Source organism: Callorhinus ursinus, unplaced genomic scaffold, assembly GCF_003265705.2.
Source record: "Callorhinus ursinus isolate GAN/ISIS: 27379988/994484 unplaced genomic scaffold, GSC_fseal_2.0 scaffold50, whole genome shotgun sequence".
Classification (NCBI taxonomy): domain Eukaryota; kingdom Metazoa; phylum Chordata; class Mammalia; order Carnivora; family Otariidae; genus Callorhinus; species Callorhinus ursinus.
This window is the reverse complement of record NW_027397112.1, coordinates 10,472,063-10,498,911: the sequence shown is the minus strand read 5'-3', so window position 1 is coordinate 10,498,911 and position 26,849 is coordinate 10,472,063. Positions and strand designations below refer to the sequence as shown.

General features: G+C 53.9%; 1 protein-coding gene across 17 annotated transcripts in view; it reads left to right on the top strand.

Annotated features, from left to right (window-relative positions):
* The window catches only part of MAPT (microtubule associated protein tau), a 97,846-nt gene that overhangs the window by 69,920 nt on the left and 1,077 nt on the right, over positions 1-26,849 (top strand). For 6 of the 17 annotated variants that reach the window (XM_073883121.1, XM_073883117.1, XM_073883118.1 and 3 more), the window contains 7 exons: positions 1,595-1,650; positions 4,210-4,407; positions 5,450-5,582; positions 8,967-9,232; positions 18,983-19,075; positions 22,513-22,594; positions 24,002-24,114. In XM_073883121.1, the coding sequence (XP_073739222.1) occupies positions 1,595-1,650; positions 4,210-4,407; positions 5,450-5,582; positions 8,967-9,232; positions 18,983-19,075; positions 22,513-22,594; positions 24,002-24,114 (941 nt within the window). The remainder of the gene's footprint in view (positions 1-1,594; positions 1,651-4,209; positions 4,408-5,449; positions 5,583-8,966; positions 9,233-18,982; positions 19,076-22,512; positions 22,595-24,001; positions 24,115-26,849) is intronic. The other 11 variants (XM_073883135.1, XM_073883123.1, XM_073883129.1 and 8 more) reach the window with 4 other exon arrangements.

The following is a 26,849-nucleotide window of genomic DNA, read 5'->3' as shown; positions in this document are numbered from 1 at the left end:
CATCTGTTAGATTTTATTAGATTTTACTTGTCAAGAGAACTTTGAAATGTTGTACATAAAGGAACTTGTATTGAAATTTAAGACCCCTCAAAATTCCTATATTATCCTATTTTAAAATATCCTAAATTCCAAAATAGTAGGGGACAAAAAACTGTGACTTGGCCAATTATAATAGTGTTTCCTGAAATGGTGTTTTATTGAATACTGGCTATTGATAGATGTGTCCAGGGGAAAAGGAGCTCCGTGATCCAATAAGTTTGGAAAAAACAAATGAAGCAAAGTTAAGCAAGGTTTGTTGCAGCAGGACTTGTCAGAGCCTTTAATATTCTAATGCACATTATGACGCTCTGAGAAAGACACAGAGTACAGATTTCCCAAATTTACTTGCTCTGACCTGCTAACATCTCCTGGAAGAGGACTTGTGCAGTAGGACCCAGTTTGGGAAATGTGGATCTAGCAGATGCTTCTGTTGTGACATGGATGGTGATAATCAGGTTGATTTGGGCAAAAGCATGAATCAGTTCCACCTGGGGCTTTTATTAAAATGCATATTCATAGGCCCCACCTTGAGCTTACCGAGTCTCGCGTGAGCCCAGGAATCTGTGTTTTATCAACCTGTCTCCCGAGCAGTAATGTGTGACGGTCTCTGGGCTGGATCATCAGTCCGGGCCACTCTAGAAATCCAGTGGGAAGCTCCAGGAGGCCCCACTGACTTTTCAGCAGGGGGATTACGATATTGAAACCAAGGACGAAAATCTATCATCAATTTTCAGCAAAGAATGTCAACAAAAGGGAGGGATGAGTTAGAGAGGATGCTGGTAGACACCTGGTTTCACCAGGGGGCGTGGCTTTCTACACACAAAAGCCGCCTGCAGTTTGGTCCTAAACTCAAGACACCTGTAAAATGTTTGATGGTAACTAGTCTATAGCTAAGTTGGGGAAATGGCAAGGATTAGTCCCCTTGGGAGGGCCCGTAGGCGGCGAGAAGACCCTTCCCAGTTGGGTCAGGGGTGGACCGGGCTTGTCAGGGGGCAGGGCAGCTGGGGCTGGCGACCGTAGCCCTCATTAGCGAGGGGCAAGCTCTGGGTGACAGCATGAGTCCGGAGGTCCCGCAGGGGGTCGGAGGTCCCGCAGGGGGTCGGAGCATAGCTGAGCTGCTCCGTCTATGGCCCGGGGGCCTCCAAATGCCCTTCCTTGGAGTGGGGTCGGTCCCCGCTAGGAGAGGCTGACCCTGGCAGAGACAGGGGAGGAGCCTATGAGAGATGGGGTCTGCACTGTCTACCTTCCCTGATCGCCCCTGTTGCCCGCGTGTGCCTGGAAGAGTTTTCACCGAGCCCTCTCTGCATGTCCCCACCCTCAGCCAGCCTGCTGCCCCCTCTTGTCAGGGTGCACCAAGCAATGACCCCAGTGTGCTGTGTTGATACTAACAACGAGAGACAGATTCAAGGGGAAAGAAAATCCACTGGATTTCCACCCAGCCCAGCTGAACAGAACACATTGTACGGATCCCAAGAAATCAGCGCAACCGTATCCAGCTCTTTCCAGGAGCTCTGCAATTGGGTGTAACATACATTCTCATTTTATATCTTATCAGCTCGCATGGTCAGTAAAGGCAAAGATGGGGCTGGACCCGAGGACAAAAAAGCCAAGGTAAGCTGATAAAACTGCCAACCTCTGCCGACGTCAAGTTTATCAAGAAGCCATGCTTATCTGGATTTTTTTTATGTAACGTGGGGAACGTCTGTCACTGAAGGATGATTGTCATTTAAAAAGTGCTTTGTATTTTTATGCAAACAGTTAAAATTCCAGCATTTATCCACTTTGCTGCTTATGCCTGGGAAGGGCGGTCAGCAGGTGAATGAATTCATGCTCCTAATTGCAATTCCGTGAGCATAGTTGAAATGAGATGTTCGTAGCAAACAAAGATACACTTGAATTTTCTGCAATAAAGTTTGAATTTCGCACATCTTACACTTCCCACTGCAGATCCAGGCTCAGTGAGCGTATATGTACACACACATACTTAAGGTGTAGAGAAAATACCGTTTATTCAGGTGGCCGAGGGAGCATTGATCAAGGAAGTGACCTCTAACCTAAGGTGGAGGGTTCTGGATAAGCCCTAGAAGAGGGGATCTATGAGCCAGATGGGGAAGGAAATATAAAGGAGGGTTTCTGAGGAGTAGGAACAGCACAGCAAAGCCCAGAAGCATGAAGAGATGATGCGTGTTCTGAGAACTCTAGGCAGGTGGGTTGGTTGCTGCAGAGCTCTGAGTGGGGCTGACGTACGGTGGGACGTAAGCTGTGCAGTAGACGCTGTCTTGAAATCTTGCCAAGGTGCCCGTTCAACACAAGCTTTAGTCAGACTTCAAAAACCAACCTGAGGAGCAGTGAATGAAGCACCTGCTCCCACTGAAAGTGCATCCAGAACCATGCTGGTTTTCTCAGTGCTTCCTGTCAGCTGTAGTTTCCCCCCTTAATGACTTTGCATCCTGGAAAATTCCCCCATAACTGCACAGTAGAGTTTCCCCAGGAAAATCCCACTGAGGCCCTAGATGAAGACCTACTTTTTGTAAAGGCACCTAAAATTTCCAGTATAAATTCTGCCTGAAACATCTGGGTCTTCACCCATCCCAGAGCCCTGGTGGGGTCCTCAGAAGCAGAGGGTAGCTCTAGGAGATGGGTAGCATGTGCTGTGCCTCCCTCTAGGGGGTCAGGGTTTGCCATCACAACCCTGGTGAGGAGCTGAGGGTCCTGCGGGGACTTGGGGGGCTCTGCCGTAGAGGCACGAAGCCGTAGCAAGAGCTGCTAGCCAGTCGGGATGCACGTCAGGGGAATCCCAGCCTCGTGCATGCATGTATTCCGTTCATTCATCCATTTGCACACGTGGGAACGGCATCCCTGCCCTGGACAGCGAGGGGTTGGATCTTGCACGAACCTGGGCCAGGTAGGGAGTGCCTCCGGCAGAAGGGGGCCTTGTGCAGCGGGGGAAGGAGTATCCACCCCCAACTTTTCTTATCACCAGTTCCAGGACCTCAGCCTCGGTCTGTCCCCTCACACCTTTCCCCGCACCTTGGGCCCTCCTCCTCGCCAAGGCTGGCCACGCACAGGGCCTCTGCCATTTTGGTGGAGGATCCGAGGGCAACGAGGAAACAAAGCCAAGGTCCTTGTTTGGTAGCTCTGACTCCCTCTTGGAAACACCTCTGGACTAGGCCTCTCAGTTTTATGCCTGAAGGTGTGACCCCTCCTCCTCCTCCTCCCAGCTCACCTCCTCCACCAGGGCCATGCTTCCTGGTCAAAGTCCCCCAGAGCCAGTTAGGACAAACCATGGGTGCTAACCACTGTCCATCAGTTTCCCTCTCCTCGAAGGGGCAGCTCCGTCTGTGAGGTCGTCCAGCCCCACGGCCTTTTGTTGGGCTCACCCAGACACTTTCCTTAGGTAGAATGTGTTCAAAAGTGAACACGGGCCAGGTTAGGATTTACCAGATAGTGTGAAAGTTAGTTTTGTTTGAGACTTTAATCAGAAAGTGTGTGTGTTTGTGTTGCACGTGCGCATGCGTGTGCACATAAAACCTGAGGCATAAGGCAGAATCTTTAAGACTTGGGATACGCACAATCCTGGTGTTAGCAAGTGTGACACTCTCCATATGGCGGAAGAAGGCCTAGGGTTAGCAGGCCAGCATGAGCTCCTCACCTGGAATTTAGTGGAAAGTGGGGCCCTGCTGACCCATGACACATTGGGGATGACCCATGACACACTGGGGATGTTTTCTTGGAAAACATCCTAAAAATCATATGCTTTGGCGATCTCCATGAACTCTTTGGGCGTGAAACACCTTTAAACCAGTGGTCTCCAAAGTGGCAGGGTGCAGCACAAGAAGATCCAATGGGCTAAAGAACATTCTAGAACGTCTATCCATTTTTTTGTCTCTTCTCTTTTAAAAGTTCTATCAGAAGTAAGTTTTATAATGTACATCGTATGTTGGCATTGTAGTACATGTATTTAGCTGATAAATAACCACGAGGACGTTAGAGTGTGTGGCCACTTGCAGTCCTTAGGGGATGACAGATGTGGGAACACAGTCCAGTTTGGAGATCACTGCTTTAAACCATTGCCTGCCTTGTTTATTTTTAGTTACTCTCCTTTTTCAGTTTGTTCCCCTCCCCCATGTGCTGACTTTTATTTTGATTTTATTTATGTTTATGTTTAAGACATCCACACCTTCCTCTGCTAAAACCTTGAAAACTAGGCCTTGCCTTAGCCCCCAACGCCCCACTCCTGGTAGCTCAGACCCTTTGATCAAACCCTCCAGCCCTGCCGTGTGCCCAGAGTCATCTTCCACTCCTAAACACGTCTCTTCTGTCACACCCCGAACTGGCAGTTCTGGAGCAAAGGAAATGAAAGTCAAGGTAAGGAAACCACCTTTGAAAAGAATCAGGCTGCTCTAGTATGGTTTTCAAATGGATGCTGTTTTTAGCCACAAAGACCTTCCTTCAGAGAACCTCTTACCTAGAAGCACCACGTAGAACAGTGAAAATTCTGGTTGAACTGGGACGAGGGGGTGTGGCACTGGTTTTCTCAGACCCTCCCCCCCCCCCCGCCCTGTTCGTTTGTCCCTTACAGCACCCGAGGGGGCCCTGGTTTGAAAAATCACCACCCTAACTGGGAGTGCTTCTAGGTCGCCCCCTTGTGGGTTGGATGTGGCACCACGCCCAGAGCCAGTCCCGCAAGGGCACGCTCCCCTCACTCCCCTTGAACCATCCTATGATCTCTGGTGAATGTCAGTTTCTTTTTTGAGTTTGTGTTATGTGTCAAGGTCAAACCCAATAACTGCACCCAGTCAGCAGACGGCTTGCTCACCGGCTCTTAACCATTGGCCAGTTTGCTAACTGGCACTGGTGTTCACCCTGCCAAATGCTCTTAGCCCTCTCAGGAGTCACCGAAACCTAAGGGTTGTTTGGGAGAGAACAGAAGAATGACCTAGCTCTGTTAGCACCCGCGGTCAGGTTCATCAGTGTCCCTGGGAGCCTCTGGTGAATCCAACCACTGGCAGTCAGGTGAATCCCTGTGGAGAGTTGGAAAATGGCTGTCCACACAGGAATGTCCTGCCCATCGATCAGCCCTGGGCGGATGATGAGCCTGATCGTCACTCGAAGCTCTGTTACCTTTTGATAAAACACAACAGCACAACTCATGCTGAGAACTCACGTAAACTGTTCCTCCAGGAGCCCACAGTGGTCGGGGAGCTTGGCGATTGGGTGGAGCTATGGGTTTGTGCGGCCGGCAAACCCTTGAGATTGTGGAAGACGCTTGTTGCATCTAGCAAGCAAAGGGTCACCCCAATCTTAGCCTCGTTTTGAGTTAAGGAGGTTGAGTGGGGCTGGCATGGACTCTAGGTGAGAGTCACCTTTCCCGGTCGTAAAAACCACTGTACGGTGCTTCGGTTGACAGGGGGCGGATGGTAGAAGCGGAACGAAGATCGCCACACCCCGGGGAGCGGCCCCTCCAGGCCAGAAAGGCCAGGCCAATGCCACCAGGATTCCAGCGAAAACCACGCCCTCCCCAAAGACCCCGCCGGGCACGGGTAAGAAGACCGTTCTCTGGAATCCAGGTCAGGGGCAGCTGTCAGTAGGGGCCGTCCTCAACTTTGAGGGCCCCTGGCAGTTAATCACTGCCGTAGCTGAAGGACACATGGACACCTGCTGCTCACTAAACACCTGAGTGCTCATTTTTGACAATTTTCCGAGATATTGAATCCCCACTTTTGAGCGATGACGAAATCAAGGCCCTAAGAATGTGCAGGTAGAAGTCTGAGCAGCCCACTTCAAGCAGGAAGAGCGTGCAGCCGCGTGACTAAGTGGCAGAAAGGGGATGCTCTGAGTTTCTCTGACGCCAAGCCTCGGGGCCCCCGCCTGGCGGCTCTGTGTCTCTGGAAAGAGAGCAGCAGCCGGGATGGGTCACTACAGGTGACCTGACACCAGGTGTGGCCCCCGCTCAGCTGAACTTGCTGGAGTGGGCCCTTTGGCGGGCCCTGAGTGGCTCGGCTGAGCACCGGCAGGCTGCGCCTATATCCCTGCGCTCGTGTGAGTAAAGCCCAGTTAGTTCTGAGTACCAGGCAGGCTTCCGTGGAGTAAATCTGCTCCCAGTGGTGCTATAAAGAATAGTTGCCCTCTTTGGGGATGGGAGACAGCCAGGCTGAGCTCCTCTCTCCCACTCCCACCCCTGCCCCAGGGGCCCTGTCCCAGGTGACCAGGTTTGGCTTCTGCACAACTCAGGGGGCATCTGGCCTGCCTTAGCTTTGGGGTGGTGCTCAGGGCCCCGTGGATCTTGTACAGGCCTCGAGAAGCCCGGACTGGTTCAGGGGTCTCTCTGCTGTGCGCTGACCCTGGGGTGGCAGCTCAGAGCCCTTTGTCTGCATGTTTTTGCAGTGATGTTTGCCTCCTTTGCCCTGGGGTGGTGCTTGCAAGGATGTTCTGCTCGCGAATGCCCGCTGGATGGTTTCTTCCTGTCTATAATTCATATGACATAAGAGTAATTCACAGAATTGTGATTGGATTTGGTACATGATTTTGACCCTGCTTTTCTTCACTTGGCATTAAGCCAGTTGACTCACACAACTCACATTGCTGGGAACGAGAATGTGCCTTTCTCTTTGGATCTCCCCTGCGTTTGGGTGGCAGCTTGCGGGTGGACAGACCTCAGTGGGCCGCCTTGACCTGTGTCCTGCCAGTGGGGACCCCTGCTCCCTGAACACACTCCCTGCCCAGCTCACCTTTGCCCTGTGGCCTGGCTGGTGCCTGCAGCATGAAGACTCATGGAGGTCCCGTTTAAGCTTGATTATAATGAGGCTTTCTGTGGATTTTTCTTTTTAAGCTACCAAGCAAGTGCAGAGAAAACCACCCCCTGCGGGGGCAAAATCCGAGCGAGGTAATTCGGGGGCTGCTTTGCCCAGTGGGGCACTCGCGGTGCGTGTGTGGCTGTTTGTTGGCCTAGGTTTGAGAGCAGAGACGACCTGCTTCTGAGATGTGGGTTTCACACATTGAATCTGAACGCAGAACCGTCCGAATTCCTGCTTCTCTTTTTGTGGCTCACGCAGATGCGTCTGTCTGACGGACCTTTCGATTCCCGCGTGTTCTCATGAACTTCATCCGAGGCTCTGGGGGCAGGAAGCATGAGTCTTCAGCTGTTTTGGGGTGCTGGAGGCTTGGCCCAAGGTGGAGGTGTGAAATTCCCGCTGACATTTATGAAACACACACCCTGTGAGCACTCACCCCTGCACCAGACACTTGTCCTGGTGCTACATCCAGCCTTCAAATCAGCCCCATGGGCTGTGGCTGCTCTTCCCACTTTCCAGATAAGGACGCAGGCTTAGGAGGTTGAATGGCTTGCCCAAGGTCAGTCTGCAATTAAGTGGCGCAAAAAGGATTTGCAGCCACCCCCAAGTCCAGTGGTCAGCCTGTGTGCCTGGAGGCAGGAGCAGGGGAGCGGGGGGCTGAGCCTGGAGTGGAGGCCCCATCTGTTGCTTCCCGATGTGGAAAAAGAGGAAAAGCTTCGTTTGTTCTGTTGCCCCAGAGCTTGACGACCTTAGGAACGTCCCACAGACATGGAAATTCAAACTCTTAAAAATGGCGGGGCTTCCTCTGCCCCTTGATGAGAGAAGTTGCCTTTTCACTGCTGCCCAGTGCTTCCAGCCAAGAGCCACCTTCTCCAGGGTGGGGCCTGCAGGTCCCGGTTTGGTATAGATGGTTCCTGGGGCAGGGACCAGGGTATCTGGGAAGCTTGGAGGTACCAAGAGAGCTCAGCCACCCTCAGAGCTGAGGGGAGCTGGGCCCTCACCCAGGCACAGCACCCAGCCCCATGGCTCTGAGACTCAGGTGTGCTCAAGAATCCCCAGGGAACTTGGGAGCAACCGGCAGGACAGGCCCCAGCCTAGGGGCTTCTGTCATTCCAGGGCTGGACGGGCCCTGGAATCTGCATCTTCCAGGTCCCACGCCTGACCCAAGGCTCTGGAGATGCTGACGCAGGGGTCCCTGGGCCACACTTGGAGAAACGCTGCTTCATGGGGCTCATGGAATAGTAACTGGAGTGTGCAGGGGTCTGGGAAGTGCAGGACGGAAGCAGGCTGAGGAGCCAGGACTGAGTCTGTTGGGGAAAGAGCAGCCCCAGCAGCCTTCCTGGCAGTTGGGAAAGGTGCATGGACAGCCATGCATCGGTGTAGGGGGAAGGGAGTTCTTGGAGAGTGCAGGACAGGGAGGCACAAGGGGACACGGCTCGTCTGGAGAGCTAGGGACAGGTGCACACAGAGCAGGCATCCCGCTCTGGAGCCCACATGCCACAGAGGGGTCGGGGAGGCTGCACAGGGGCCTGTGGGGAAAGGGGCCTGGAACTTGCTGAAGAGCTTAAAATTCACCCAGTGGGTAAAGGGTCTAATAGATCCAGACAAGCGTGTCCCCTGGTCCTGTCACCGTGTCACCCTTATTCAGGGAAAAGCCACATAGGATGGCACTAGAGTCTTTCAGAGCACATCTACGCGCATCCGCGCCTGGCCTCCCTCCCTGCGGGCACTGTCGTTATTCTCATGTTCCAGTTGAGGCCCTTAAGCTCTTGAGAGGGAAGGTGACTTGTCTGAGACCACAGAGCTAGCTGGACCTAGTCTCTTGACCCTGGGGCCGTGGGGCAGAGTTGCCCCTAAGGAAAGGGTACCAGGCGGTCCTTGGTGACTGCTCTGTTTCCTCCCTGGGAAACAGGAAGTCTCTGTCCCTAAGTAACCAGGCCTGGAAGAAGAGACATGTCTCTAGAAATGAGGTCAGGGGCAGCCTCCCGCTGGCTTAGCGGAGCCTCCGACTGGTTCCTGCCTGCCTCACCAGCCCTGCGTCTGGGAGTGGGCCCTCGGGACAGGCAGCCCCCAGGGCCTTTTCTGGCTCCCACCCACCCCAAGCGCTGGCCTCACTGCCTCCTGTCTCTGCAGGTGAATCTGGGAAATCTGGGGATCGCAGTGGCTACAGCAGCCCCGGCTCCCCGGGCACCCCTGGCAGCCGCTCCCGTACCCCGTCCCTGCCAACCCCGCCCACCCGGGAGCCCAAGAAGGTGGCGGTGGTCCGCACCCCACCCAAGTCGCCGTCTTCAGCCAAGAGCCGCCTGCAGACTGCTCCCGTCCCCATGCCAGACCTGAAGAATGTCAGATCCAAGATCGGCTCCACCGAAAACCTGAAGCACCAGCCAGGAGGCGGGAAGGTAAGGGCGCACGGGCCGGGGCTGGCCTCAGGACGCCAGGAGAAGGAGTGTGGGTCCCCCCACCCCTGCGGCAGAGGCAGGAGAGTGACCCTGCCCCCGCCCCTCCCCTCGCACCCTGGTCCCTCCCGGATCTCTTCAAGGAAAGGCAGCTCTGGTTCAGTTCTGTGTTGGGGTCACCACCAGGCGGTGAGTGCCCGGCCTTAGGGGAGAAAGTACTGGTTCTTTCCTTCCCTGTTTGAGCCCCTGCTGAACGGGCAGTCCCTGAGATTATGAGGTTGGCTGTATGACCTGGGCGCACCCACAGGGGTTCCCCAAACTGTTTTGTGTTTCGAAACGACCAATCTGCAGGTGAGTGTCTCTGGCGTTCGTTGGACACCAAAGCTAACCTCTATGTTAGGTTACTCTAAAATCCTCAGTTTTGGGGGAATTTGGGGTACCCTTCTGAACAACTGGTTCTTTGGGGCAAGCGGGCGCTCATGAGATCTTTGGGTTTCCTAAAGGTGGAGAAACGTGAGCTTCCCAAGGCCTAAAGTGGTGGGAGTTGGGGACTGACCTGGACCCCCTCATCCTCCTCTGCCCCGCCCCCCCAGCCCCCGTTGTATGAGTTTCCCAAGGCTGACACACAAAAGACCACAGACCGGGCAGCTTTTGTAACAGAAATGTGTTTCCTCACTGTTCTGGAGGCCGGAAGTCCAAGATCAAGGTATCGGCAGGGCTGTTTTTTTTTGAGGTCCCTCTGCTTGGCGTGTGGATGGAAGCCTTCTTGTGTCCTATTGTGGTCTTTTCTCTGGTTGCCTCTCTGTCCCAGTCTCTCCTTCCTAGAAGGACACCTGTTATACTGGATGGAGGCCCACCTCTTGAAAGACCCTATCTCCAAATATGGTCCCATTCTGAGGCACTGGGAGTTAATACATCATCATATGAATTTTGGAGGACACAGGGCAGCCCCTAACAGCCTACCCCACCCCCAGTACCAGGGGGCTGGGTGGAGAAGGGAGAAGAGGTGGTTTATGTGGACTACAGAGGACCAAGGCTCCGTTGTTAGGAGCACAAATGTGTTGGGCCTCCCCAGCTTGGGCTGTTTGGGGGGCCATGAACCTCCTGCTGTGCTGGGCAGATGTTACAGCACCCAGAGCCAGCATTTCCCTTTAATCAGTCAGAACCACTCGTCTGCCCCCACAGCAGGGGACCTTTGCACTATTGATGTCACTCTTGGCTGGAGCCTGGGTCTCCGTGAAGGGAGGGCATCTCAGGGCTTTCTGTCCACGTGGGTGCCTTAACCGAAACTCTGTGCTTTGCTCCCCGTGGAGCCTCAGGGCCTCCCCCTGGCCTTTCCCATCCTTGGGGCCTGAAGAGTCCTGCCCAGTTGGGAGGTCTGGGTGCCTCCCAGGGTAGAGCCCTGGGGCCCACGGCCACTGGTCTGTGGTCCACAGGGTTGGCGCTGGGCCCTTGTTTATTCTTCTGTGGTGTTTGCCTGGGCTGCTTCTTGTAAAGATCCTGTGTCCTTCCAGAAGAGACTCTGGGGCCGCTGGGGTGTTGGTTGCAAGTTGACCCCTCCGCAGAGCTTTGCGGGCAGAGGGTTGCCAAGGTGGTGGGATGTTCCCCCTGGCGTCCGCACACCTCCCTCAGCACCGTGAGCGTCCCGCGTGTGCCCTGTTTTCATAGCATAGCGGGACCATTTGCCCCTCCTGTTGAAAAAGGGCAAACAAAACCCCACCCAGCCAGCTCTACATCTACAAGATGGTTGTGGGGCTGTGACCAGTGTCTCAGGACAAGTCATGACTGCAAGAGGCACACTCACCATCAGCATCCCCCAGCCCGTGGGCTGTCACATACCAGCAAACACCCACCTCTTCCTTCCGACCCCGGCCGCACCCCCCCCCGGCCACCCTGAGTTCCCCCAAGGTTAGCTCGGAAAGTGTGGGCACCACTGGCCCATCCAGCAGTTCTCCAGAGACCCCAGTGCCGGGGCTGAACATTTCCCACTGAGGACCCTTCTGGGGCCAGGACCTGCCCCTCACACCCAGGGCTGCCCCGTCTGTGGGGGAGGGGGAGTCCGGTGGATGGGAGCCAGTGACCTGAGGCTCCGAGTGACCCACTCCCCGCCCCCAACCATGATCTTACCATGCTGGGTGCAGACCTATGTCCTCATTTACTGAAGGATTAAAGGGGAGAGGGCGACTTTATTCGGGACTCAGTGTGAGAAGAGGCAGGGAAGTGGCCAAGGGAGGAGTAACAGTTTCCCTTAAATCCCATGGAAAACCTAGAAAATTGTCGGAAACCTCAGCCATAACAAAGAGGAACACTAATCTCCAGGGAAAAAGAAGAGCCAAGAAACAGGAAGGAAGGCACGTGGGATCTGTGGAGAAGGCCTTCAGCATGCCAGGACTAAAGGCTTCCTGAGGCCTCCTTGAGATTGCTGGGGCCCCGGGGCCTCCCGTAGGGCCCGGCAGACCGTAAGTGCTCAGTCGGTGCTTATCTCAGCTGCAAAAGGGACGGCGCTGTGAGTCTGAAGAATACCATGACCCCTTGAATAGCAGGTCCCACTGAAGAAGGAGAAGCAAGAGGGTCCAGTCTGAAAAACCTGCAGAGACTGAAGACGCAGAGGATCAATGTAAATCAGTGGCTGGGAAAAAAGTGTAAAACATCTGTGTTCTGCGTTGTACTTTGTTTTCATGATGTGCAACTATGAGCAGGTATTGCTTGAAGATTCCAGAACGGAATTATTTTTCAAGGAAAATGCAGATAGTCACTTGGCCACTTGGCCAGAACCAGCTGAATCCACCAAAGGTTGGGAGAGAAGGCAAGGCCGGCCAGCGTTGTGGACAGGTATGCCTGCTCCCGGGGACAGCAGCTCTCCTACCTGACAGCAAGAGAATCACTTGGGGGGTGGGAGGGGAGATTCTTTTAAAAATCCTAGTGCCAGAGCCTTCCCCAGGCCCATTAGAATCTTCCAGGGAACCTCCCCAGGTGTTCTCAATATGCAGTCCCCGCTGAGACCCAGATTCTCACCTGCTGGCTCTGGCCTCAACCCCAGTAGGGTCTCCTGTGCACCCTGGATCTGAGGACTGATTTTCCTCTTTCAGGCCTGACCCTGTCCCTTCTCAGATCCCATGCACCTGCCTCCTCCTTGGTCAGCTTATTCCCAGCCCAGGCCCAGCCCCTGTGTCCTGCAGCCTGGCTCTGACTTTGTCCCAGCCCTCTTCTTGGGTGGGGAGGTGTTCAGACAAGAAGAACCAGCTTTGCAAACACATCTAAAAAAAATAAACTACCCACGCAGGTGTAAGTGATGTGAAATTGACATCCTTTCATCCCAGCAGCTGGAAATCAATACAGTCCCTTTGGACATAATGAAGGAATGTCCATAGTTTTCACAACTTCATTCTGCCAAACCAGTGATCTGTCAAAGGGTCTCTTGTCTCCTTCCTCTGGACTCAGCTGAAGGTCACCTTGAGATCTTTGGGTCCCCTCACACAGAACAGGAGAAGTGTTTTGTACTCTAAAAATGGGGAAAGGAAGAAAATCCAACTCAGAAAAAGCTTTAAGCACAGAAGTGTGCGTTGAGCTTTATTTAGAATTGCAAAACAAAACAATTTAAAGGCCTGACAATAGAGAGGTAATTAATGGTGATGCCATACTATAAAATATTATGTAGCCACTAAAAATATCTTGAAAAAATTTTTATAAATATAAACATTTATAAATGTTATACTGTGAAGTTAAAAATAATAGTGTAGGGGAGCGTCTGGGTGGCTCTGTCTTCGGCTTAGGTCATGATCCCAGGGTCCTGGGATCGAGTCCCACATCGGGCTCCTTGCTCGGCGAGGAATCTGCTTCTCCCTCTGCCCCTCCCCCTACTCGTTCTCTCTCTCTCAAATAAATAGATAAAAACGTAAAAAAAATAATAGTGTAGGAATATTCAGGTTTTGCCTACTGTTGATATAAAAAGTTTGCAGAGAAAATGAAACTATGACAAAATGCCAATAATGACTCAGAGATTGTGTGTTTTTCCCTTTCCTCCCAAATTTTCTACAGTGAAAACATTTCTAATCAGAAAAACATGGATAGGAATACATTGTACCTGGAAGTGTTACAGTAGATGATAGTAAAGAAAAAAAAAAAAATAGAAGGACATAGAAAGTCCAAGCAATTGAGAAGGGAAATTTTTAAACACCAGGAATTAAACTGTATGATGGAGGATTTATCAGATGCTATGCCAATAATCCATATAGTCTGTAAAAAAAAAAAAAAAAAAACCTATAAATACAGGGAAACATTGCACTTGTCTGTTCCCTCAGTGTCCTGCCCCAGAACCTGATTGTATATATATCAGCTACATTACCACAAATACTTGGGAATTAAAAAATTGTCCTGTGTCATATACTCTTAGTTTGGAAGCGAAGAATGCCTTTTCCGCGTGCATTGGTAACAAACACCGTATGTCATGTGGAGGTTCCCCTAAATTGTACTTCGAAGGAATTCATCATTTTAAATGCTTTTGTTATTTAAAAAAATTAAATGGTTGCAGCAGGGCGATTATGTTTTTGGTGGAGGGAAAAAAGAATGCAGATGCAGAGGTAAGAGCAGAAATAAATTTGAAAACACAACCAGTACAACAGCACAGACAATAGCACTGAAAGCTTGTTCCTTCCTCCCGTCCTTTGTTCATTCACTCGACAGTCCTGGGGCCCCTCTGAGCGCCAAGCTCTGTGCGGAGAGTTCCTGCCCCCGAGGCCTAGAGAAAAGGGGGCGTGAGGACAGGTTGGCCAAGGGAAGGAGATGCAGCAGAGAGCCGCCCTCACCGGGGAGGGGTCCCCCACATGGAAGGTCCCCCACACGGAGAGTCACCTGTGTTACCGACCGTCACCCACAGTGCGAAGTGTCACCCACAAGTCAGAGAAGACAGGACAGACCCTTTTGGAGACCATCATCTGGTCTCTGAACGGACAGTCCCCTGCACAGAGTGCTAGGTTCACAGGCTGAAAGAAGACAGAGGGAAACCGCACCCTGGAGATGTTCAAAGCAAAAGCAAAATTAAGCCAGAACTGGCACCAGCTGGGGCGGCCAGTTTAGGGTTTAGGGTTTAGGCTGGAGTTGTGTTTGTTTACACCAGAGCTCAGGGCAGTTGCCAGCCGATGGAGGGAGGTCCCTGCCGAGTCCGTGGTGAACCAGCTGGGCCTTTGCCCTGACAGGACAGGAGAGAATGGAGGAGGAGGGTGGTGGAGGGCACTGGCTGCCCGGAGGGACCCTCAGGCTCCATGGTCTGTGCGTCGTGGGGACTGAGGTTGGGAGGATCAGAGTTGAAAGGCAGGGTGGGTGAGGGCTCCGTGAGGTTAAGGCAACCCCACTGAGAGCCCTCAGCATCCCTCTGTGTGCTCAGTGCAGAGCACAGAGGGAAGAACAGGAGTCCCAGGGACCATCCAGAGTGGGAGAGAGACGGAGCTCACTTGGGGCCAAGGCCACCTGGTCAGAACTGGGGAGGTGCCTATGGCTCTGAGGACGTCCAGACCAGTTGTGCGCTGCAAGGGCCCCAGGCGGGACAGAAACCAACCAAGAGCCGAAAGATTCCCCCACCCCGCCCCTCGCCCATCATCCAGAACCTTGGGCTGCAATATTTCAGGTGGCCACTAGATGGCAACAGAATGCTGCCTGTCTCCACGCTGGAGCACTGAAGACTGTATTTTTAAAATTCGTTATATTTAGTGACAGAGTCCCAGTTCTCGTTGTAAAAAGCACACAGAATATTTACGTGGAATAAGTTAAGTCAGCTTGTACCTGGTATAGTCTGCCTGTCCTGGATCAGGGCCAGGGACTCAGCTGAACCTGAGCTGAGGTGCCAGGCCCTGCAGAACCAGGTTGGGACCCTTCCCTGGGACAGCCCTGTAACTCCCAGGCCCTCTGGGCATCTCTCCCTGTGCACAGCATCTGTATCTCTGAACAATCTTGTGTAAATGCCATCATTTTAGAGATGCACCAGGTATGTCGACTCCAGTGGAGCCAACCTGGGCCCAGCAAGCACCAGGCTATGCTGGAGACAGGCTTTGCCAGGGACGGCCGGTGGACACTGGGCCAGCCTGGGAGCTCCTGGGGGGAGGACTGGGCCATCTGGAGTACCTTGAGAGCTCTGAGCCCACACCGAATCAGATCAAGGCCCAGGGAGCCTTTGGGACAGCTTCACGTCCTCAAGGAAATAGACAAAACCAAAGTGGAGCTGTCCTCAGCCCCGCCCCACCCCAGCCTCTCCTCCTGGATCAAACCCTGACCGCAGGAATTTCTCCCTTGACTGTGAGTCCCCTGGATCAAAATTCGGAGCTCCGAAAACATTGTTCTTTCCTTTGATGAGGATTTTCAGTGTCTGCTCAGAGCTGAGGCTCAACATCCTACATGTTGCTCTAGCCGAGAAATTAAGTTTCTGGATTCCAGTTTCAATGCCAACCCTTTCATCTCCCTTATGTAAATCTAACACTCTGTAAAGGGTGTTGACTTTATCTGACGACTAACAGTAATTCAGGTCTGCTTTGTAAATATCCTTATGTCTACTGCCAAATCCCACAAAAAAAACTTGTTGCCTTTTGTGTGGGATTGGAACGAGAAAAAGCCACATAAAAAAAAAAAGTCTACGTACATTGCAGATCTTGTTGTTGCTTAATGTCGCCAAATTCATTTGGTGAAGTTCTTAAAAGGGTTAGTTCAGAAAACAAGGTTATCTTCCTTGAAAAACTGGCAAGTTTTCTTTGTCGGATAAAAAGAGTTAAGTAGCTCCTCATGTTTCCCGTTTTGCCTTGGCTTCCAGGAAGCTCGGAGTTCAATATCATGTACAGTCTCATTGTCAGTCCTGACGACCTCTCCCTCTTTGACCATTATCCTTTTAATTTTGTTGTGTTAATATCTGGTGTGTTTGCGTGTGTGTGTTTTCTAATACTAGACTGCCGCAGTGCCTTTGTGAAAGCAGGCAAGTCGGCTTCTGGGACTCAACCAGTGGAAAGGGATGAGTAAAACATGATCCCCACAGAAGGAGTTCAGGTTCCACTCCTTAAAATCTGAGGATGGCATGAACTAATTCAGAGACATTGTGTGCCGAGGGGCAGCGGCAAGTCTTTGAGAAGCAGGGTGAGAAAGCCCGTCCCACTTGTTGCTCCTGCTCCAGCCTGGGCTGAGACATGGCCACTGCATCTCCTTGCCACCAGAAGAGAATTTCCGCGTCCCCCGAGAGAGAGTGTCCTTGTACTTGGTGTATGAGACACCCAGCTTGAGGGAGCTGGGGCAAAGCTCTGTTGTCACGTGGGGAGCCTGTAGTTATGTCCTGATTGTGAGAAGGTTGCTGAACCTCTCAGGACCTCAGAGGGCCTCCTCATCACGAAGTTACGGGCATGGAAGGTGAGGAAGATGATGTGGAATTAGAAATTTACCCAACCTCTAAATGAGGAGTGGTTTTTACGTTTAAAAACCAAAGAAGAGGGGTGCCTGGGGGGCTTTGTCAGTTAAGCATCTGACTCTTGATTTCAGCTCAGGTCATGGTCTCAGGGTCATGAGATCGAGCCCCACCTTGGGCTCCACATGGGGCATGGAGCCTGCTTCAGATTCTCTCACTCCCTCTCTTAAAAATAAGTAAATAAATAAATACCAGAGAAATGACAAAGGAAGAATCTGAGTCTATAAAGGTATAAACATTCGTAGAAAAAAATACATCTACCAGCAAAAAGGGGGCAAAGGGGGAACATCGTAATAATAAAAAAAAAAAAATGCAGAATAAGCCAACAATGCAGTCCCATTTATTTTAGTGAAAGAAAGCAAACCAAGTCTTTAAAATGCCCGACGTTGGCAGCCATGTGGCGAAACGGACTTTCTTGATGGTGTCCACAGGGTAAATTAATCCGACCCCTTTTGGAAAGCCACTTGGAGAGTCGTATTGAGAATTTTTAGAATATTTATAACTTTGACCCAGAAATTCTACTTCTGGGACTCTGCTGTGAAAATAATCTATAATATGGAAAGAACTCCTTGCAAAAAGATGTTCGTGGTGAGACTTTCTGTTATTTAAAATAAGTGTCTGATCACACAGATGTCAAAAAATGGAATATGACATATTATTTAAAATAGTGCTTTTCGTGACTGTAGATAAGACAAGTGCTTAGAAGGTGATGGTACTTGATAAAGCAAGATATAGAAGTGTGTGTAAGTAATCACTACCCTTATATGTACGTGATGGTAGTTTTATTTATAGATCTGTGACTTCAAGGGAACAGAACGAAAAGTGATTGTCGTGTTAGGGTGGTGGGAAAACTTTAGTGTTTTTTTTTTGCTTTTTTTTAAATATATCTTTCAAAATCATAATGTTATGTTACTTTTCTAATGAAAAAAAAATACATAGCTTTTTATTTTAAAGGAACAGAGGAGAGAATGAAAAAGGTGGGGCAGGTGTGTGCTTCCCTCGTGTTTTGATCCAGACCAGTGAGATTAGGGGAAAAAGGGGGATGGGGTCCAAGAGAAGATTACTCTGTATTTTGTCAGGCTGAGGACATCTAAAAATGATAAACATGATCTGCTACCAATGTAATTTAATAACCAATAATTTAATAAAGGAAAGGCCGTTTTAACACAGAAAAGTAGGATGGACAGATTTTGCCATCATGTCCTTGTTTCCTCATTTTGCGGAGGACCTGCGGCCCCGCCTTGAGGGCTGGCTCTGGCTCTGGGGTCAGGGCTTGGGACCCTTCTCCCCGCCACGAGCCAGGCCAGGGCTCTGTGACTCCTGCAGCCACAGCTGCCCTCACGGACCCCGAGTCTCTGGAGCAGGGGGCCCCCGCCCGCCGTTCACAAAGGCCACAAAGGAGGGGTTGGTGCCATTTCCTGAATTTCAGAGAGCAGTGCTGGTTCTTACTGGGGAGCTCCGGCTCTCCAGCTGGTGGCTGTTCTCAGTGGGGAACAGGAACACTGTTTCCAAGCAGGGAGCTCCTGTGGGGAGAGACCCCGGGGATAGAGATGTTATCACTGCTTAGGCAGACCAGACTCTCCTTCTCTCTGCCACGGTTGTCTGTGTATTTCAGTTTTTAGAGAGATTGAGTAGAAATCAGTCACTGCTAAAACAGGGATCTCTCGCGCGGAGGGGGGGCTGGATTCGTCTTTCTCTGTAGAGCCATCTGCGTCCCCCCTGAGAGGAGAGGTCAGCGATTCGCAAAACTCGCCAAGCGTCCGAAAGAAGCAACCGAGGGAGCCTTCTAGAAGCACAGAGACGGAGATTCTAATTCTAGGTCCGGGTGGGGTCTGGGATTAAAAAAAAAAAAAAAGTCTGGTGATTCCAGCGCCTCCCAGGCTTGAGGGCAGCCACAGAAAGCTCTCGTGAATGTTCTGGTGGGCCTGGTAGGTGTGTGAATGAGGACACAGATGGGACTTTGTATTTCTTTGATTTATTCATTGTTACATAATTGAGCACATCTCACTCCCTCCCAGCCTGGTGGACACTCAGCTGTGGCTTATAGGCCTCCGACGTGCTCTGGGGGGGCCTCGGTGATGCGAATCGCCTCGCGGTGGATGTGCTTTCTAAACCCAGCACTGTAAAGTGGAGCCCGTCACCCACAGTTCTGGAATGCCTTCCTGGGGCAGTTCCCCTGGGAAGGTGTGACTCAGACCCCCTGCCCTCAGCCTGGGGCCTCGTCTCCCCGCCTGGAAGCCAGACAGGGGAGTATGTTAGTTCAGAGCAGATGGAGCTGGGCGCGGTATGTCACTCATCCTTTTTTCTGGCTATCAAAGGTGCAGATAATTAATAAGAAGCTGGATCTTAGCAACGTCCAATCCAAGTGTGGCTCAAAGGATAATATCAAACACGTGCCAGGAGGAGGCAGTGTGAGTACGCTCACACTTTCCCTGCGCCGTACTGCGGTTTGTAAGCAGCAGCATGGGTGTGGACACTTGCGAGACATTGCAGAGAATAAACCATTCTCCGGTTCGGGGTCTGTCTGTGGCCCCACTACCCGTAGCCCAGGCTCCCCGCACGCGTGCCCACTGTTCTAGAAGGGCTGCCCCAGCATCCGTGGGTTCCCTGGCCTGTGCAGGCTGCAGGGCCGGTAAAGGGAAGATGACCAAGCCCCTCTCTGTCCCAGACCCAGAGGCCAGGTCCTCACCGCATAATAGCCCTGGTCGGCGCCACCCACCACCCACCATGGGCTCCTGGAAGCCCCACAGCCTGTGTGAGGTTGGGCTGAAGGTGGCAGTGCCGGGGACTGGACTCTGTCACCTCCTCCCCTGTCAACGGGGCAGGTTCACTTTGACAGCCCTGTGGACAGCTGGTCCACCTGGGCTGATAAGCAGACACGACGTCTTCCTGTCCTACTGCAGGGCAGGAGAAGTCCAATCTCTGCCCATGTTTGTCTCCTGCATTTGCAAGGGATGAGCAGGTCCCTAAGCCCGGGCTCGAGTGTAAAACCAGCCCCCCCACCCCATCGGCAGAGTCAGGTGCAAAAGAGCCCCAAACAGTGCACCAGGGGACCCTGCCTACAGCAGTCAGGGATTGACAGAGAAATGCGGCTTTGCACCCTTTTAAATTTGGCTTCCTCCAAATGTCCTGGGGGCTCCTGGTGTTCCCAGTGGGTGAGGGCCTGAGATTTGGGGCTGGCATCCTCACTTCTCACCCATCCACTCGGTCAACTCTGCTGTTACCCTCCGGCTGCTCCGTGGCCACTCACAGTGGGGACGTCTGGAGGCGGGGCGCCCCTTCACCCCGGCCCCCTCCCCCGCCTCTCGGTTGGCTGGCAGCCCACCTTTAAACACACCGCAGGAAGAGGGCTGAGCCCCTTTGAGGTCCCCTTCTCCCTCCCCTGCCCCGAGTGGGGGACGGTTTCTGAGAGCAGGGATCTCACTCCCAGCTGGTGGTGCCAGGGGGAAGGTGGTAGCCCCGGGCAGGCTTTCCCTCCAGAACATGCCCAGCCCGGGCCCGCACCCCTGCATCCAGCCCGCCCCGCCAGGTTTATTCTTGCAATGTGCTGCTGAGCACCTGGATCCCGCCGCTTGTGCCCGGGACTAGCGTGTGCTTTCCCGCTGCTGCATGCGCTTCGGTAACGCTTCCCCACCGGTGCCTGCTCCGTGTCCCCTTTGTGTCCCCGGTCCCCGCTCTCCCATCCCACTGCTCGCAGAAGCCAAGAGAAGGTGTGGGGACCAGCCATGCCCCCCGGGCTCCAGGTGGAGCACGGGTGGCTGTGTCAGCTTTGACTCCTGGTGCTCTGGTGTCACGGGCTCTGGCCGAGGAGGAAGGCCACGTGCTCTCTGCTGTGACGCCGGTCTGGTCGCTGGTGGCGGGTGTGCGGGGCAGGCCGAGTCTGTGGGGTCCAGGGGGCCGCAGCCGGCAGACCGCTCCTCCAGGCATGAGTTTTGGGGAGATAGTAGCTTCCCATGGCTGTTGGCAATGCCCAGGGCATCAGGGGACTTCCTCGGGGGCGGGTGCGCGCGCGCACGCGCACACACACACACACCTGTCTGGCCTGCGCTCTCTGCCCGTCTACAGCCAGCCTATGTAGGACCTGGGAGGCCCAGGATTTCTCAGGCTGGCCCTGAGCATGGTCCTTTGCAGTAGGAGCCTTCACAGAAAGCGCTTCTCCTGGTGGAAGGTGGCTGGGGGGCTCCAAGCAGTTCCAGGTGTTGTGGGGGCGCTAGACCACTGGCCTGGGCCCCAGCCTCTGGCTGGCTGCTCTCCCTTCCTGAGCCTGGTGGTGACTTCCCAGCAGGCAGACCGTGCTCCTTGTCCATCTCGGGATCCTCTCCGCCTCCTGGCTGTCTCTGGGCTCCTCTCCAGGGCCTGGCCTCCCTCCCCCAGCCTCCAGTCTGCCTGACCTCCCCTGCCCTGGCTCCTGCCCTCAAGCAATACTTTTCCCTCTGCGGATCCAGACTGCTCCTTCTCCACGCCTCCCCTCCACTCCCTGTTCCCTCATCCGGGCTGAGGGGAAAGAAGGAAGGCTGGCTCACAGCATTTACTTCCCTCTCCCTCATGCCAGGAGGAGCCCCATAGCCCCTTCCCCGCCTCTCGGCGCCCCGCGCAGCACGCGCTGTCTCCCAGGCTGGATTCCCTCAGAATCGTTCCTTCCCCACCTGCTCACCCTCACAGGCGCGGGCTGCCACCCCCACACAGCCCATGGGCACCTCTCGGCCTCAACTCTCCATCAATAAATGGCAAATGCCAGCATGATTTTCATTAATTTGGAATTGTTCCAGATGATTTAGACAGGAGTTGATGTCCCCCTTTTTCTGGCTCTTTGGCTCCAGGCCATCTCTCTCCTGGGTCACTCCGGGGGCAGAGAGTAGGAGCCAACTCCCCACTCCATGGTGACTGGCCGCTTGTACCCACAGGTGGCTCACACAGGTGGCTGCTGGAGGCTCTGGGAAGTGTCCATCAGTGACCATCCAGGGACCCCCCCCCCCCGGCCATGCCTATGCGGCCGAGGTGGGGGGGAGCGGAGCCTGTGGATGTGCCCCTTCCAGGGAGCTGGGTCTTGAGCTGGGATTGGTGGGCCACTGGGGGGCTGTCACCCCCTCCGGAGGGTGGGCGGTGTGGCCAAGCCACATGCTGAGCCCTCGGCTGGTTCTGAAGAGCCCTGAGGTCTCCCCTACCTGTGTGTGTCCCAGCGGGTTCCTCTGTGCTGCCTGCCCAGCCCCTGTCGCTTTGCTCCCTGGGATACAGAACCGAAATGTCCAGGACACTGTGTGTCCAGGTGCTGGCTGGCTCTTCCCACCGAGTTGCCAAATGGCTCTGGGTCCCGCTTGCTGTCACCGTGCTCGCTGTGGGACTAGGGTTGGTGGGAGGCTGTTCTGGAAGAAAGCCCACCCATCAACCCTGCTCTGCCCGCTCCTCTCTGAGGCCCAGCGACCAGCAGACCTAGCTTCCTTGCTTTTCCAACAAGATTTTCTAAATGTGGCACAAATGGATCGTGCTGATCCCTTCTTGCTTTGTCCCCACTGAATGTGATGTCCGTGTCATGTCAGGGAAGAGGGACCGAAACCAGCAGTGCGGGCCCTGCCCCATGACAGAGTCTCCCTGTTTTCCCCTGAGGGACAGAGGGCACTCCAGTCCCACAGTTATTTTGTGACGACCCGACTCCCCGCAGGGCAGGGTCGGCAGAAGTCCAAGGGTACATTTTCCCACCATGGCGAGGGTGTGTTCCTTGGGGCAACAGGAAGCACTGTCCCCAGCAGGGCCTGATCTGACTGACACAGCTGCTTTTCATGGTGTTCCGCCCACAGTGAAATCATCCTGTTTTATTCTTTGTCTCTTGCTCATCCTCTCTCACCTCCAGGTGCAAATAGTGTACAAACCAGTGGACCTGAGCAAGGTGACCTCCAAGTGTGGCTCATTAGGCAACATCCATCATAAGCCAGGTAGCCCTTGCAGAAGGCGGGAAGGGGGGGGGGGGGGGGGGAGGCCCGCCGGGGGGGGGGGGGGGGCTTCTCCTGAAGTGGCTGGGAAGGATGCAGGGGGCGGGCTGACAAGGGGAGTGTTGGAGGTGGGACTTGCTGGGCCCCTGGAGGGGTGGCTGCCCTGTCTCGCTCCTCAGCCGGGCGCCATCCTGGCCAAGGCAAAGCGAGGACAGAGGGCAGATGCTGGGCCTAAATCCTAACTCGTGGTTCTCGGAGCGGGTGCACGTAGGGCCTCTGGAGCTGGGGGAGGGCCTCATCTGGCTCCCGGAGGCTGGCTTGTGGATTGTTCCAGTTTGGTCCCCGGCCGACATGGCGGGGGTGGAGGGGCGACACTTCACCAGCCATTGCCATGCTCCTGCTGTGACTTTAACAGAAAATACTGTTGGTGCTCTGCCATGCTTACCTTTCTCCTCCCCGTCCCACACCGTGTAGAAACCAGAGCTATCTGCAGATTTCTCTCTGCAGTGATGGGAATATTCTCGACCTGCTCTGTCCAGTATGGTAGCCACCAACCACGTGTGGCTGTTGAACACTGGAAATGTGGCTAGTGGAGTTGACGAAATGAATTTTTTTTTTAAATTAAAATTTGAGTAGCTACACGTGGCTGGTGGTTACTGTATTGTCCAGCGCTGATCTAGAATCTTAACTCCTGCCTGGGAGTCCAGAGCAGGGGCTTCTGCCTTAAGCCCGATTTCAGAGCAGAATCTTTACTTGAAGTGTTCCCGTGGGGAGAGAAGGTTGGCAGAAACATAGTCCCGAATGTGTCTCGTCAGGTTCTGGCTTCGCTGGGACATGTCGTGGGGGTTTAGTCTCTCCCAGTGAAAACCATCCCTCACCTGGTGTCATCATCCTACCATGCTGGGAGCAGCTTTCTTGGGTGGCTTTATCCTTTCTCCAGAAAGGAATGCTGTTTGTCTCTTCCTCAGGCTGTGTCCCCCATGCTTGGGCTCGGCACCTAGTGTCGGAGGAGGGAGAAGGGTCAGGCCCCTTCCTCGGTTAGGGTGCATTTTGCCATTTAGTTTCATTCCGAGATCTCGCAGGGCTGTGCCTTACAGGATGTTGACATAGAAGGACTTCACTTTTTGGAAGTCAACCAGTTTAGAGTGTGGAACCATTCCTCCCGGACTGAGCTGTCATTGACCTGTGCATTAAAGAAAAAGGAAGTGTTTGTTGAGCAAATATTGGATGCACACCTTGATGAGAGAGATGGAGCAAACTGTTGTGAAGCCCTCTGGAAGGGCTTACTTGGGCCCAGAGCACCTTCTAAATGAAGGATAGTTTTACCTACTCGGAGAGACTGGCGTCTGCCTGGCGTCACGTGCTCCACCCTCCTTCAAGGCGCGGTGCCCTGTGTGCATTGTGTTTCAGGGGGTGGCCAGGTGGAAGTAAAATCTGAGAAGCTGGACTTCAAGGACAGAGTCCAGTCGAAGATCGGGTCCCTGGACAACATCACCCATGTCCCTGGCGGAGGGAATAAAAAGGTAAAGGGGGCAGGGCGGGGGGAGGCTGCATTTGGATGTAGCTGTGAATGGAGTGGGGTGGACAAGCCTGGTCCAGTTTTCCAGGGGAGGAAAGCTGGGGGGGCCTGTCTTGATCGGCTTGATGTGGATTCTCAGCAACCCCCAGGACCGTGAGTCTCGACCTTCGCTGCCCGTTGCGGTCACCTGGGAGCTTTACCAGATTTGATGCCCGGGCCCGACCTGGAGACTCTGATGGGTCTCAGGTGCCACCTGGGCACCTGGAACTTCTAAAGCCCCCAGGTGATTCTGCCGGGCAGTTACAGGTGAGAACCGCTGTCCTCGGTGACAGCACTCGGCCCCGTGGTTGGCAAGCATCCGCAAAAGGAGGTAGCCAGCCCCAGAGCCCACCCCAGCCCACCACGAACAAGTCATGGGAACACAACCTGATTTTCTAAATGGGTCACTAGGCAGTTAGAGCAAAACAGTGCTGCTGAAATCCAGGTTCCTGCAGAGCCCCTGCCTGTCTGGCACGGAAACGTCCACGGGGAGGCTGCCGGTCCGAGGATCTCGGCGACCCCCGCAGGTTCTTGAGCCTCCAGGTCTCACTGTGTGAGCACGGGGGAGGGAGACACGGGGATGCGTGTGGCCCTGAGCAGGCTCCCTCTGGGCTCATCACAGGATGTGGGCTCGTGGCTGCAGCCAAAGTGCCCTCTGGGGGGTTCCCACCCACGCCTGCCATGAAATTCTGGAAATGGCTTATCTACCAGTTTGTAGTGCCTCCCAGCGGCTGACAGAGCTGTGGTGGGAGGAGAAGGGGGGGTTCCAGAATGGGCACAGACTCTTGAGACCTGACCCAGCATGAGAAAGGGTGCTGCCCGAGGTGGCCCGGCTGGTTGGAAGTGGCAGCCGGCACAGCACGCTGGGCGGGGCGGCAATGGGGAGCCCCCAGGGCCAATCGGAGCCCCCCTGCCCCCAGTCTGGCTCATCGCCGGGCCTTCTCGATAGACATACCCCATGTTGTGTTGGAGGTGAAAGCCCAACAGTGCAGTTTTGGAGAAGCACCTCCTGGGATAGCTTAAAGCAGAGGCTGCAGACTCAGGCCTGGGGACACACCTGACCCCCAGATGAGCTCCCTGAAGGGTGGGGGGCTGGGGCGGACGACAGGGTACGGGCCCTTGGATGGCCGTGTGCTCTCTGGCTCCCCACAGTGCCCCATGCGGTCCCCCCCCGACCCCAAGGTGGACCGGAAGAGGTTCCCGAAACTCGGCTTCCGAGGTGCAGGAATACTTCTCCGTCCCTGGGTCCCTCGTCAGAGAGGGTCCTGGAGGCTGTGTGCCTCAGGGGAAGTGAGGAAGGGCCCAGTTCTCTGGGGCTGTGGAGAAGGTTCTCGGCAAAAGCCCAGCGTCTCTGCTAGCTTCTGTCACAAGTCCCCTTCCTGGTTTAAGGCCTGGGCATTGCTGACTCCCTGGGTGAGGGAAGGTCTCCGCCCATCTCTGGAAGCTTCTATGTCCTGAGCAAAGCTCTGGGTTTGACTCTGCTTGGAGGTGTGACCCTGGGCAGGATGGGCAAGTGCTCTCGGCTCATTTCTCCATCAGCAAAATGGACGGAAATATCCACATCCCAGGGTGGTGGGGAGACCCAAATGAGACCATGTTCTAGAAGGTTCCTGGTACTTTATAGCCATCTAAGAATGTGAGTCAAAGTCAGGCCTGAGTGTGAACTTCTGTTTTAACTCACCTCTGTGCCGGCTCAGAAAGGGTGGGCCTGCCCACCACCCAGAAGACACTGTCGTGATCCCAGAGAGTCCCCTCGTATTCAGTCCCCCTCGTCCTGACATGATGAGCAGAACTGCTGACGTGTAGTGGAGCACAAGACCCCTGCCGCCAGAGCTGCTTCCAGTTTGGGAGATTTGGGGACATTTCCAGGACCCTATCACTTTTTTCTACAAGACACCAACACTAATGCTCTTATCAAAGCTTACGTCCCCACGGCCTTTCGAATGCAGTGATACCGAAGGGCTCTTTTTGCAAAGCACTGCACCAAAATGGACAAAATAAGCATAGAGCTTACATGGGAGCCTGGTTTCTCGTTACACCCACATTCAAGCCCCCTGCAACGGGGACTCTTCACCCCATGGTCCACGGACTCCTGAAATCACGTGGAAGAATTGTGGGTGGGTAAGCGCCTGCCTGCCTGTGTGTACATTTTCCTGGCTTCACCGGATGCACAACGGTTCCAGGGTCCAAAAGAGTAGGGAATTCCTGTGTCCACCACTTCAGGGCTTATCCGGAATTATTACGAACTGCTCACATCTCTAGCAAATGCTTTGGGTGTCCCGGGCATCCTGTGGAGCAAAGACCTCTGGACTCCTGGCTATGTCATCGTTTCTGTACTTGAAAAAGGACTTCGTCACGTCAGGATTTCTAGCCCACTTTTAGGGCTGCCCACAGCTGCTGCCACCTCCCAACCCCCCATCACCAGCGAGGGGGAGGAATGTGTGTGGCTCATCGCCAGCCAGCAGTGACTCTGGGGATGTCCCTTACTCCTCTCCGGCTCCTCCTTCATGCTTTTTATTATTTTTTTTAAAGATTGTATTTATTTATTTGAGAGAGAGCGAGCACAAGCGGGGGGGGGGGTGTAGACAGAGAAGCAGACCCCCCGCCGAGCAGGGAGCCCGATGCGGGGCTTGATCCCAGGACCCTGGGATCATGACCTGAGCCGAAGGCAGACGCTTCACCGACTGAGCCACCCAGGCG